General features: G+C 39.7%; 1 protein-coding gene across 10 annotated transcripts in view; it reads right to left on the bottom strand.

Moving 5' to 3' along the window:
- Positions 1 to 14,467, bottom strand: part of CREM (cAMP responsive element modulator) — an 84,681-nt gene that overhangs the window by 39,350 nt on the left and 30,864 nt on the right. For 3 of the 10 annotated variants that reach the window (XM_054716647.1, XM_054716654.1, XM_054716656.1), the window contains exon 1: positions 4,710 to 4,930. The exons of the other annotated variants lie outside the window; for them this stretch is intronic. In XM_054716647.1, coding sequence (XP_054572622.1) covers positions 4,710 to 4,784 — 75 coding nt within the window. In that variant the 5' untranslated portion in view covers positions 4,785 to 4,930. Of the gene's footprint in view, positions 1 to 4,709; positions 4,931 to 14,467 lie in introns of those variants that run through there. 10 annotated transcript variants of the gene reach the window in all.

Here is a 14,467-nt window from a genome sequence, read left to right as displayed (position 1 = left end):
CTCTCTCCCCCTCTCTGTTCCTCTCTAAAATCAATAAAAAATATGTATATATTTTAAAACAACAACTAAGATCTTTTTTACAACATCATGTCCTTGGAAAGTAAACTTCTTTAGCAATCCAAAAATAAGAAAATCTTTTATCCATGCACTAGAATCTATGTGATGAGCATTGTTCTGGGTACATTTGGGTAAAAAGCAAAATTGCTAAAACGAACACCTAAGAAACAATAAATAGCACACCAAACAGTTGAGAGCCAGGTGCTCCATTGTATAAGCCATGAAAGTCAACAGAGCACAGAATAGAAAGATTAGTATGGACCTGAACAATATGTGAAGGCTTTGTATAGAAGCCATAGCTTGAGCTGGGCCTCAGTATGAGCCTGGAACAGTGGAACAAAAAGGTGAGAAACTAGGGCAGACACTCAACATGCAGTGTGTCCCCCAAAAAATATACACACACTTTAACAGCTGATAGCTCAATTTTGAAAATGAAATGTGTATTAATAAACACTGCCTTTACAATTATTCAAAGTGTGTGTATATATTTCTTTTGGACACCCTATATATATATATATATACCAAGGGCAAATTCATCCCACATGCTCTGGGGTATTATTGTCTACCTTAGATTTTGGGGAAAATAAAAAGGTTATGGCATAATGGAACCAGTAGACTTACCAAGTAGAAGTTAAAAAAACAAAAAAGCAAACAAACAAAACCATTGGGAGGCTCTATTCTTTAAATGTTCCCAGCACAAAAGGCAAATTAAAAAAAAAAAGGTATCCACCTGTGTGAATCAATTACTAAAGGTACTCCTATGCCATAGAACTAATTGTCAAACTTTTTACTATCGGGACACCCCTTTACACTCTTAACATTAATGGTGATCTCGAAGAGCTTTTGTTTATGTGATTTATATCCAGTAGGGTGCTATAAATGTTTAACAACCAGATCTTGGGAAGGGAGAATGCTGATTTGTACCTTTTGATGATTTCTGTAATGTAAATACTCCTACTATGGCATATTTCAAGCCAACAGCAGATGACACTGAACACAAAGTTGGATAAAGTGCACACAATCAGCTCTCATGAGTTAGCGCCAGCACAACACTGGGTATATATGTATTGATATTTACTGTTAGAAATTAAAACTGAGAAATTTAAAAAATACTTAGCAACTCATTAAAGAACAACAATTCTATTACAAGATACAAATAATATTTCATAAAGAATAATTACATTTTACAAAACAAAAAGTAATGACAAGTGTTTCACATTTTTACAAATATAAAAATATTTTGTGATTTACCAAAACAGCTAGAATCTCATACCTACATCTGCACAGAATCTATTGTAATGTTATTTTAGTCAGTATGTGGAAAAAAACTCTAGTTGAACCTCACTCAGACATGATTGGTAAAGGAGGAGTATTTTAATAGCTTTTTCAGAAAAATGTGTATATTGTTTGATATTACACCAAAAGTGGTTGTCTCTTAAAGGTTAGCTGCAATATGGCATATGAAATCATATCTGTTACATTAAAATCTATGGATCTATATTGTACTTTGCATGATCGTTATTCATGCATAATTTTGTAACATCATGCAGTAGTTACTTGGAAGATATTGGCTCATTGAGTTGAACAGATCGCCCAAATGCTGACATTTCATTATACACTATCAGAAAACCACATTAATTAAATCAACATCAATCTCATCAGAAAACGGTATATACTGGGAAGCCATCAAGCTCAAAATAGCAGATGCAGGCTTTCCAAACTTCAAAACTTCTGCTTAAAGGCTGGAATTTTATCATTAGCAATAAAAACTGTCGTTTTCCTTGAAGTGACAAACTCACTTCATTTGCATTTGAGATAAAATGTGTTCCAAATAAGTGTGAATAGCCACAGTTTGGTTATTAGACATTCTTTTGAGAAAAATTGTGTCCTGTGAAAAAAAACTCAGCTAGTTCATCTTGCCACTCAAACAATAACTCGTGTTATTTTTTCAAAAACACCATCGGTCCTTCAGTATGCAGCAGAAATGCTTTCAGTGATTGTCCTAATTTCATAACTCAGAATATTAAAACAACATGTACTTAAGAGTCAAGACTCAATACAACTGGTAATATTTACTGCTTCACCAAGAATATTCCTAAATGAAACTGACTTTTTTCCCCACTGCAAGTGAAGGGCAGTGAAGAAAACAATGACGTCTATCCAGTTTGGTGCCACTGACTTGATTCCAGCTGAGGCATCAACAGTTTTACTCCCCATTGTTTTTTCAACATTAGTGTAAATGACAACACAGAAAGAAGAAATATAGATCTTAACATCATTGTGAAAATAGTTTTATCCTCCCAAACCTCCAGAAAGAGTCCTGAGACTCCCTCAGCGTTCTGTACACCACACTATGAAAACTGCTGCTCTCTCTTAATGTAGGTTCCAAGCCCTGGCTCACAGCGTGAAGAGCAGGGTGCTGACCCAGGCTGTAATTTCACCTCCATAGTCAAACCACCATATCCAGTTACCTTGATGGAGATTTCATATGTCAGAGAATGAGCAAAGTATTATATAAATTATACCCAAGAGTACCACAAGTATTCCTAAAGACCACACCTGTGGATTGAGATGGCAGATAGTGCTCACAGTCACTTTCTGAGGGGCTTAGGGGGGAGGGGGATGGACTAGCTTCAAAGAAATTAAATATTTTGAAGAACTGAAAAACAACTCAAGAAAAAGTCATGGGTTTTTTTTATCAGTATAAATCATGCTTTAAGTTGCTTTGTCTTTCAAGTATAATTTTCAGGATTTTAATTTATTAAACAATCACTCTATCAAAATGGCTTAGTGTCAAGAATACTGCTGTTGCTCAGGCGTAGCTCAGTGGTTGAGTGTTTACCTATGAACCAGGAGGTCAAGGCTCCATTCCCATGGGTTAGGGCACGTGCCCAGGTTTCAGGCTCGATCCCTAGTAGGGGCATGCAGAAGGGAGCCAATCAATGATTCTATCTCATCATTGATGTTTCTATCTCTTTCTCCCTCTCCTTTCCCTCTCTAAAATCAATAAAATAAAGAATACCTGCTACAGAAAAGGAGCTGTACTCACTAATATAAAACTTATTCCTAGACTTCTAGAGATGGGTCATATGAATTCTATAATTGCAATGAAACTTCTCTATGCCCAAACTCTGGAGAGTGCAAAACCTCATGAAACAACTCTTTCATTACCCTATTGAAATAAAGGCTGAGAATCAGCACAAATGACATACCCTACAGTCAGAATTCAGATGTACAGTATCCTTAAAAACAAAACAAAACAAAAACCCCTTAGATCTAGAGAACCTGTCAGACATCCTATATTCTCATTGCCAAAAGTGACTGGCATTGAGTAGTATTAAGCCTATAACTGTGTTGGTAAAGTTAACAGGCTAAATTTCACCATTATTCATAAAAAATTTTTAAATTCACATGGCTCCCTACCTTTAACATCTTAGCATTATTTTATTATTATACTCGTTATATGGCACCCGTGAAGTATGGTACACAGATGGCATAGAAGGAACAGGCAATGACTGAAGAACATGCATGGTGGCCATAAAGGCAAAGATGGGTAAATAAAGAAACATCTTTTTGTTTTGGGTAAGGTGGCAGATTCAGTTAGGAAGGCTAGGTTGAAAGCAATGGTAGGGCAACCAGGTGGAAATGTTTAATAGGCAAGGAGAATTATGAGACTCATGCTTGATTACAGCTCAGACAGAAAATAAAGATCTGAGAAATATTGATAAAGTGTAATCTATAGAGTATTATATGGTTACTTAATTCCTAATGTACAAATAGAATTCTAAAGAAGCCCTTGAAAGAGAAGGGAATTAAGTCTTTCTTAAAAGACACCAACCACTGTTACAGAGATGTAAACTTTACTTCACTTAAACTAAAATATGCTTACTGAAGGTAGAAATAGAAAATTTTCTTTTAGCCCTGGCCAGGTAGCTCAGTTGTTTAGAGCATCATCCAGATATGCCAAGGTTTTAGGTTCAATCCCCAGTCAGGGTACATACAGAATCAACCAATGAATGCATAAATAAGTGGGTAGAACAACAAATCAATCTCTGTCTCTCTCTCTCTCTCTCTCTCTCTCTCTCTCTCTCTCTCTCTCTCCTCTCTCTCTCTCTCTCTCCATCCCTCTCTCTAAAATCAATAAAAAAATTTTAAAAAGAAAAATTTCTTATAAACATCAAATATTAATTTGAAGAGTTTCTAGTAAGCAAAAATCTCACAGGAACAAGGGAGCATGCCATGTTGACTAGTCTAGACAGTAGGGACATAGCAGTGAACAATGAAAGTCTCTTCTCTCCTAGATCAGGAGGAGACAGAAAACAGACGAAGAGACAAATATATAATTTGGGATGGTACTAAATTCTTAAAAGAAAAATAAAGCAAGGTAAATAATCAGAGAATGACAAAGGCTATTTAGAATATCTATTTTCCACTTGATGTGGAAAGCTTCTCATCAGAGGAACATTTGTGTAAAAAGCTTAAATGAAGAGAGGGAGAAAGCCATAGGAAGATCTATGAGTATATTCACCACATTCCAAAAGTCAGGTGGGTGCACCTTTTAAAAACCAAAAAATATTAAATGGATATATTTTGTATTTCATATTTTTATACTTCTTTTTATGCAGAAAGAACTCACAGTTGACATAATTTACCTTTTTTTCCAGCTCCCCTGAATAATCCTCTTCTATAGGATGCCTGAAACATAGATTATGCTGATGCCACCACATCCACAGAAAACCCCACTACAGACAGTAGTTAATCTGAAGAAATAAGTTAAGATGATGCAATTGACAGCCTTAGTTGGCTTTGCAATAAAACAAAAATCCTAATAATGACATTTATAACTGGGAAAACCTCACAATTTGTAACACAGTATTTGATTAACACCTAGTAGACTACCTTCAATCCGTAGCTAGGTTCTTTTGCAATGGGGTTTATGATGTCACAGTACCTATGCAATGTCACATGTAGTGGGCCTGCATTCAAAACAGTTAATAAGGGGTGGGGGGAAAAATGTGAGTTCACAATATAACAGATTTTGCTATCAACTCTGCTGCTGAGAAATCAAACCTATATACAATTACCTATTTTGATGACAAAGCTACAATGAAAATCCATTAACACAGCAAGAAAGAAGTTGGAAAACTATCTTGATTTCTGTGTATTAAGACAGTATTCTCAAAGGACTCTGTTTCTCCCATGGAAGAAGTGTTTAAAAGAATATTTCAAACATTTTAAGGTGGAAAAAAATATTATAAATGTGAACACTTTAATAAAGATGCAAAATATTTTACTTTATTTTTAAAGTCTCATTTAATTGTGCTAAATGAAGATAAACATAAAATTAAAAAATGTAGAGTTGGTCTCATTTTAGTGTCTTTAGCAGCTTTCTTTCCCAATGAGTGTTGTTTCGTTTTTTTTAACAATGTGACTAACAAACTGCAAAATCAATGCAGTTAAATTTTACCTTGAGAATCTCAATTAAAAACATTTACTGAGCCCTAGCTGGTTTGGCTCAATGGATAGAGCATAGGCCTGCGGACTAAAGGGTCCCAGGTTCGATTCTGGCCAAGGGCACATGCCTGGGCTGCGGGCTCAATCTCCAGTAGGGGGCATGCAGGAGGCAGCCAATCAATGATTTTCTCTCTCTCTCTCTCTCTCCCTCTCCCTTCCTCTCTAAAATCAATAAAATATATTTTAAAAAAGACATTTATTGATAACAGAGTTAGCCACATATGACTGATAATTTTAGAACTATGATGTTAAAATTCTAAAAAGAACTACATGGGGATGTTATTGCCCCAAATCCTTTTTGTATGTGTAAAACATAAATAAATAAGATCTAAAATCTATATTTAATTTAAAAAGGGGGAAGTAGATCACTGTTCCTGGTATTGTTAATATAAATAGATGAATATTATGTCTCTTTTTAAAAATTCCCCTCTTGAATCAAAGCAAATATCAGAATCAAGTCATTCTTGCCTGGCCAGTGTGGCTCATTGGTTGAGTGTCAACCTATGAACCAGGAAGTCACAGTTCGATTCCCAGTCAGGGCACATGCCTGGGTTGTGGGCTCGATCCCCAGATGAGGCATGCAAAAGGCATCCAAGCAATGATTCTTTCTCATCACTGATGTTTCTATCTCTCTCCTTCTCCCTTCCTCTCTGAAGTCAAGAAAATATATATATATATATATATATATATATATATATATATATATATATGAATCAAGTGATTCTTAATTAGAGTCTATTTTGATAATACTTCCAATAAGCAGCACTGATCATTTGAGGACATACTAAAATTAGGAGTTCTTTACGCTTTGAAAAACAATGTACTTTTATCAATGCAATTTTCCCAACACCATTTATTTATTTATTTATTTATTTATTTATTTATTTTTATAGATTTTTATTGATTTCAGATAGGAAGGAAGAGGGAGAGAGAGAAACATCCATGATGAGAAAGAATCATGGATCAGCTGCCTCCTGCAAGTCCCCCACTGGGGATTGAGCCCACAACCCAGGCATGTGCCCTTGACAGGAATTGAACCTGGGACCTTTCAGTTCGCAGGCCAATGCTCTATCCACCGAGCCAAACCGGCTAGGGCCCAACACCATTTATTTAAGAGACTGTCTCGACTCCATTGTATGATCTTGCCTCCCTTGTCAAATATTAATTGAAAATAATGGCTTGGGTCGATTTCTGAGGTCTCTGTTCTGTTCCATTGACATATATGCCTGTTCTTGTGCCAGTACCAGGCTGTTTTGATTATGGTGGCTTTGTAGTATAACTTGAAATCTGGTATTTCATACCTCTTTGTTCTTCTTTCAAAAGTTTGCTACAGCTATTCAGGATCTTTTTTTGGTTCCATATAAATTTTTGGAGTATTTGCTCTAGATCTGTCAAATATGCTGATGGTATTTTAATGGGGATTGCATTGGATCTATAGATACCCTTGGGTAGTATGGACATTTTAATGATATTGATCTACCAATCCATGAACACTGTATATTCTTCCACTTGTTTATATCTTTTTTCAACATCCTGTAGTTTTCCAAATACAGTTTTTTTGCCTCCTTGGTTAAGTTTATTCCTAAGTATCTTAAATTTTTTGTTGCAATGGTAAATGGGATTGCTTGTTTAGTCTCTCTCTCTCTCTCTCTCTCTCTCTCTCTCTCTCTGAGAATTCATTATTGGTGTATAAAACATCAATTTTTGGACATTGATTTTGTATCCTGCTACATTGCCCAATTCATTTATTAAATCTAGTAGTGTTTTGGTGGAGTCTTTAGGGTTTTCTATGTACAATATCATGCCAGCTGTAAATAATGAGAGTTTTACTTCCTCCTTTCCAATTTGGATGCCTTTTATTTCTTCTTCTTGTCTGATCACTGTGGCTAGGACTTCCAGTACTATGTTGAATAAGAGTGGTGAAAACTGCCCTGACCGGTTTGGCTCAGTGGATAGAGCATCGGCCTGCAGACTGAAGGGTCCCGGGTTCGATTCTGGTCAAGGGCATGTACCTTGGTTGTGGGCACATCCCCAGTAGGAGGTGTGCAGGAGGCAGCTGATCGATGTTTCTCTCTCATCGATGTTTCTAACTTTCTATCTCTTTCCCTTCCTCTCTGTGGAAAATCAATAAAATATATTTAAAAAAAAAAAAGAGTGGTGAAAACTGACATCCTTGTCTTGTTCCTGTTCTTAGGGAAAATGGTTTTAATTTTTGCCCACTGAGTATGATATTCACTGTAGGCTTGTCCTATATGGTCCTTATCATGTTGAGATATGATCCCTCTATTCCCCTTTTCTATAAAGTCAATGCATGTAAAGCACTTAGAAAAGTGCCTGGAAAATACGGAGTATTCAATAAATGCTCAATTTTGTTATTTTTATTATTGTTAATTTTATTTAAGTTAATCTTACATTAAATTTTTAATTACATTAAAATATTTCATTGAGTCTGCAAAAAAGAGCTCTTCTGCTACATAGAATATACCTATTTAAAGGCAAACATTTTTCCTGAACTATTTCTACTTGCATTGTCTTCATCTTATATTGTTGCTTAATACATGCAATACCATAACCACGCTTTTCTCTCCCCTGGCTTTTTGGAAAACAACTAGAGTTTTATCCCTGATAGGGCTTAAGAAAACTCTGAAAGGCACTATTAAGATGTCATCACAATTAATCAATAAAGTGAAAATTTCCCAAAGCCCATGTTTTCCAAATGTAATTCCTTTAATAGTATGAGGTTTACAAAGGTTGTAGTAACAAAAAATAAGACAAGATAAATAATCTCTGAATCTTATTCAAAGGAGAAACTATTAAAATGTTGCCCTTTTTCATATCCCAATGTCCTGTCTACTCTTTCATTGTTATTCTGTTTTTATTGTAGTAAAAAATACATAATATAGCCCTAGCCAGCTTGGCTCAGTAGATACAACATCAGCTTGCGGATTGAAGGGTCCCAGGTTCAATTCTGGTCAAGGGCATATGCCCAGGTTGAGGGATCAATCCCCAGTAGGGGGCGTGATTCTCTCTCATCATTGATGTTTCTATCTCTCTCCCCCTCCCTTCCTCTCTGAAATCAATAAAAATATATATTTAAAAATCCCATGAAACTCACATTTAAAAAAATAACATAAAATTTACCATCATTAAATTTACAGTTCAGTAGTAAGCATATTCATCTTTCAAACCTGAAACTCTATACCCCTTACGCAACAGTTCTCCTACTTTTAGTAGAGAAAAACCTAAGGATAAAAAGAATAACTGCATTTATACCCAGTTATTTTCCCATTATAGCTATTGACAAACTACCCATTACTAAAACTAAGAACGTTAACATCAAACAAAAAGAATCCAAACCTCAAAGAAAATCATTATAAACTAGAGGCCTGGTGCACGGATTCGTGCACCAGTGGGGTCCCTCAGCCTGGCCTGTGCCCTCTTGCAACCCGGGACCCCTCGGGAACTGGCCAAAACCAGCAATCCGACATCCCCTGAGGGATGCAGCAGTGCAGGAAATGGCAGGCAGCCAGGGAGAAGCCCAAGCAGGGCCAGGTGCTGCTCCACTCATCCTGGCCCCACTACACCTGCTGCTGCTCGGTAGCGCTGCCACAGAGGCAGGAGTAGCTCACACCACCGCAGCTGCGCTCATGAGCCCGGCTTCTGGCTGAGCAGTGCTCCCGCTGTGAGAGCGTACTGACCATCAGGAGGCAGCTTCTGCATTAAGCATCTGCTCCCTGGTGGTCAGTGCGCATCATAGCAACCAGTCATTTGTTCGCTTAGGCATATATATATATATATATATACACACACATATATACTGGAGGCCTGGTGCATAAAATTCGTGCACTGAGCGGGGGATGTCCCTCAGCTCAGCCTGTGCCCTCTCCAATCTGGGACCCCTCGGGGGATGTCCGACTGCCGGTTTAGGCCCAATCCCACAGGGGATCGGACATCCCTCTCACAATCCAGGGCTACTGGCTCCCAACCGCTCACCTGCCTGCCTGCCTGCCTGCCTGCCTGCCTATTGCTCCTGACCACTTCTGCCTGCCAGCCTGATCACCCACTAACACTCCCCTGCCAGCCTGATCGACGCCTAACTGCTCCCCAGCTGGCCGATTGACCCAACTGCCCTCTCCTGCTGGCCTGGTTGCCTCTAACTGCCCTCCCCTGCAGGCCCGATCTCGCCCCCAACTGCCCTCCCCTGCCAACCTGGTTGCCCCCAACTGCTCTCCCCTGCCGGCCTGGTTGCCCCCAACTGCCCTCCCCTGCCAGCCTGGTCACCCCTAACTGCCCGCCCCTGCCAGCCATCTTGTGGCAGCCATCTTTGACCACATGGGGGCGGCCATCTTGTGCAAGGGTATGAGGGTCAATTTGCATATTACCTCTTTATTATATAGGATGACAGAAAACATTTAACTATCTCTCAAACACTAGAACAAATACAGATGCACTGTTTTGTGATTATCCTATATAATAAAAGGCTAATATGCAAATCAACCGAACGGCAGAACAACTGGTCACTATGACAAGCACTGACCCTCAGGGGGCAGACACTCAAAGCAGGAGCTGCCCCCTGGTGGTCAGTGCGCTCCCACAGGGGGAGTACTGCTCAGCCAGAAGCCGGGCTCATTGCTGGCGAGCGCAGTGGCGGTGGCGGGAGCCTCTCCCGCCTCCGCGGCAGCACTAAAGATGTCTGACTGACGGAGGGCTTCCAGACTGCATGAGGGTGCAGGCTGGGCTGAGGGACTCCCTCTCCAAGTGCACGAATTTCATGCACCAGGCCTCTAGTTAAGTATAGAAACAAAATATTTTTCTGAAATTTGACTTTGATTATTTTATACCTGTTGAAATTACCTTTGAAAATCAAATTTTATTCAAAGCAAAATATTATCACTTTTAATACAGTGAGATGAAAAGATAGAGTGCATTCTAAAGCCAAAACTAACCTTAAAAGAAATCTATTAGCTATCAAATACAGATTTTTCAAAATATTGCCCTGGCCAGTATCACAGTGGTTAGAGTGTTGGCCTGTGCACCAAAGGTTCTCGAGTTTGATTCCCAGTCAAGGGTACATACCTGGGTGCAAGTTCAATCCCTGGCCCTAGTAGGGGATTGTGCAGGAGTCAACTAATTAATGCATCTCTCTCACATCAATGCTTCTCTCTGTTCCTCTCTCCTCCTTCCTCCTCCCTCCCTTCCACTCTCTCTGAAAAGCAATGGAAAAAAAAATCCTCCAGTGAGGATTAAACCCCTACCTCTCAAAAAAACACAAAAAAACACCATATGAGCATAGCTGTATAATAAATTCTTGTCCAATCTGAACAAAATGGTCACTAATATTAACAGTTCTCAATACTTTTACTTACGTCTCTCAAACCTTGAATTGCCTTCAAGAATGATCAAAGCCGTATATTTTCTTGAATTAGTTGAATAAGGAACAACATATAATGCAGATTTAAGTTATTGAAAAAATTCACTGTTTTACTTTTTCTTCCAACTTTTGTTCATTTTTACAAATAATTCTCAGTGAATACAACATTTTAATTTAAAAAATTAAAATTAGGGCAATAAAAAGGAGCTTGTAGAAGGAATACATAAAAATAAGGAACAGAAAGAAAGTCAACAATAAAGTATAAATTTTTATTTCAAAATCTTTAAGAAACATTTTTCTCCTTCAGTAAGAATTCCTCAAGTAAGGGGATTAGCATACTGAAGTTTACAAAAACAAGATTCAATTAAACACTGAGTTTAAACTAGACCTACTTAGGTAACAGTAAATTATACCAAATCAATCTAACACAATGCAGACCATCTTTAATGCACAAATTACTAGAGGCCTGATACATGAAAATTTATGCACTGGAGGGGGGGTCCCTCAGCCCAGCCTGCCCGCTCTCACAGTCCAGGAGCCCTCAGGGTCGGGAGGCAACCCAGCGATCAGGGGAAGGCGACGCTCCCATCACACCTCTGCTGCTGCCACTGCTGGCAGCTCAAGCCTTGGCCAGCCCTGGTTACCTGAACCTCGGGTGGCCCTGGGTGGATGGGCAGCCACCATCCTAGGCTTGCCTGTGCCTCGGGCCGGTCCTGGGCGGCTGGGGGGCTGAGGGGAGTTGGGGACTCCGGAGGCAGGCATGCAGAGTGGCCAGACCTGCCTAGGGGTGGGCCTGGCCGTGCCATGCGCCTGCCGCCCCGGCGGGGCTGAGGGGACTGGGCGCCACCATCTTTGAGGGCGTGGCAGTCAATTAGCATATTCCCTCTTTATTGACTGTGGGCACCACCATCTTTGTGAGGGTGTGATAGTCAATTAGCATATTCCCTCTTTATTAGATAGGATGATGTTGTTGACCCATTATCATTAGCAAATGTTGCTTGAGTTTGTTTTGTGTGTGTGTGTGTGTGTGTGTGTGTGTGTGTGTGTGTAGGGTTGTGTTGTTGTTTTTTTGGGGGGGAGAATGTTGTTTTGTTTTCTGATAGTCATCCACATCCTTCCTGGTTCTAATTAGGACCACCAAAACAAATGAAAGTGCTATTTCAATTTTCCACAAGATTGAAATAGAAGACATACAACTCATACATTAAAATGTACCCTTGTTAAATCATTCCTACTTCAATCCCACTGAACGCAAGGCCTGCTTTATTTTGAGGTGCTTCTTTACATCCTGTTTGCATTTACAACAGACAGGATAAGAAAGATTAGCGGAGTATATATAATCTCTAAACAAGTGCCTGGTGGCCTTCTCTGCTCCCTAAGGTCTCCTACTTTCCAAAAATACACAGGTCCTCCAAAAGGTTAACTTTTAAAAAAAATGTATTTTTACTGATTTTACAGAGGGAAAAGGAAAGATAGAAACATCAATGATGAGAGAATCATTTATCAGCTGCCTCCTGCACGCCCCCTACCAGGGATGGAGCCTGGAACCCAGGCATGTGTCCCGACCGGAAATTTAACTGTGACCTCCTGGTTCATAGGTCAACGCTCAACCACTGAGCCACAACAGCCGGGTCAAGGTTAACTTTTATATTAGAATTAATTCTCTCAAAGCATGATGCTGACCTTGATGATCTTCAGAGTCTCCTTCCAACTCTATGACATGTGATTCTGCTCCTTTCTTCTTCTTATCTTTTCTGAAAGCTTGAGAACTGGTCATTTACAAAGAAGAGTTATTGAGCTTTCAGACACTCAGGCCCAAGGCTCAATCAACAATTATAAACAAAGAAGCTCCAGAAAGGTAGTTTTAAAGTGCATCTTTTCCAGTGGCTCCATGTGGATTACCTCGCCTACTGGGGATCAAGCCCGCAACCTGGGGCATGTGCCCTTGACTGAAATCAAACCAGGGACCCTTCAGTCCGCAGGCCAACGCTCTATCCACTGAGCAAAACTGGCTAGGGCATCACAAAAGAAATTTTGATCTCCCATTATCCATTTAAAGATTATATTATATCTAGAGAATATGTGTGACTGTTTTAAAACTGCTTATATGTAGTAATTTTGCTTTTCACCATTTTAGCTTTTGGAAAGGGTTTCCTCCTGGTTTGGTTATTTAAAATAGACTCTCCAAATTATTACCAAGAGTTTTTCCAAGGGTTAGGGAAATGGAATCTAGTCTTAATATATCAATACTTAACAAATAAGATACCAGCTTAATTAAAAGTATATCAACATAAAAAAAAACTGAGGAAAGAAAGCCATCACAGTCCTGCTCAGCAGTTGAGTGTCAACCTATGAACCAGGAGGTCAGGGTTCGATTCCCAGTCAGGGCACATGCCCAGGTTGGGGCATGCAGAAGGCAGCTGATCAATTAATCTCTCTCATCATTGATGTTTCTATCTCTCTTTCCCTCTTCCTTAGTCTCTGAAATCAAAAACATATATTTTTTAAAAAAGCTATCACAATATTTAACCTCAACTATTTGCCACCCCAGGGTTTATTTATTATGTAGGGGCTAAAAAAAAATTAATACTTTTCCTCCTACCTTCTAAGTTCTTCTGGCTGAGCCAATAACTAAATTAACAGGAAAAAACACAAAGTTTAATACATGCACATGGGGAATTCATGATCAATACATAAAAATTCCAAAGACAGTGAGGCAACTTGGGTATATAAATGTTTTGGACAAAGGAGAAAAGAGGTGGGGAATGAATGGGTACTAGATTTCAGAAGTGAGAATGGGTGATTTACAGTTGAGGAAATGCAGAACACACAGGGCAGAAAATCCTTACTAGTTCTCTAACAATGGGACATAGAGAGTATCTAGCTAACGGGTGCTTGCCTAAAGCCGTCCAGTTTACCACACTTAATTCAAATCAGGCTGAGTCAGCATCCTAAGATCTTCCTGAAGCAGGTTTCTCTTCCTGAATTTTCTTGGGCAGGAAAGGGGGGAGGGTGTAAGTTTCTTTCTGAGTCTTGTCCTATATAATAAAGAGGCAATATGCAAATTGACCATCACTCCAACACACAAGATGGCTGCCCCCATGTGGACACAAGATGGCTGCCACAAGATGGCCGGCAGGGGAGGGCAGTTGGGAGGGACCAGGCCTGCAGGGGAGGGCAGTTGGGGGTGACCAGGCCGGCAGGGGAGGGCAGTTAGGGGCAATCGGGCCGCCAGGGGAGCAGTTAGGCGTCAATCAGGCAGACAGGGGAGTGGTTAGGGGGTGATCAGGCTGGCAGGCAGGTGAGTGGTTCGGAGCCAGCAGTCCTGGATTGTGAGAGGTATGTCCAAGTGCCCACCAGGATCGGGCCTAAACAGGCAGTTGGACATCCCTCGAGGGGCCCAGATTGGAGAGGGTGCCGGCTGGGCTGAGGGACACACACCCCCATGCACAAATTTCGTGCACCGGGCCTCTAGTTTCATAATAAACAGCTTAAAATCAATAACCCAAAAAGCAGCTTCTGGGT

This window comes from Eptesicus fuscus, chromosome 5, assembly GCF_027574615.1.
Source record: "Eptesicus fuscus isolate TK198812 chromosome 5, DD_ASM_mEF_20220401, whole genome shotgun sequence".
NCBI classification, from domain to species: domain Eukaryota; kingdom Metazoa; phylum Chordata; class Mammalia; order Chiroptera; family Vespertilionidae; genus Eptesicus; species Eptesicus fuscus.
Note: the sequence above shows the minus strand (reverse complement) of the source record. Positions and strands in the feature narration are given on the sequence as shown.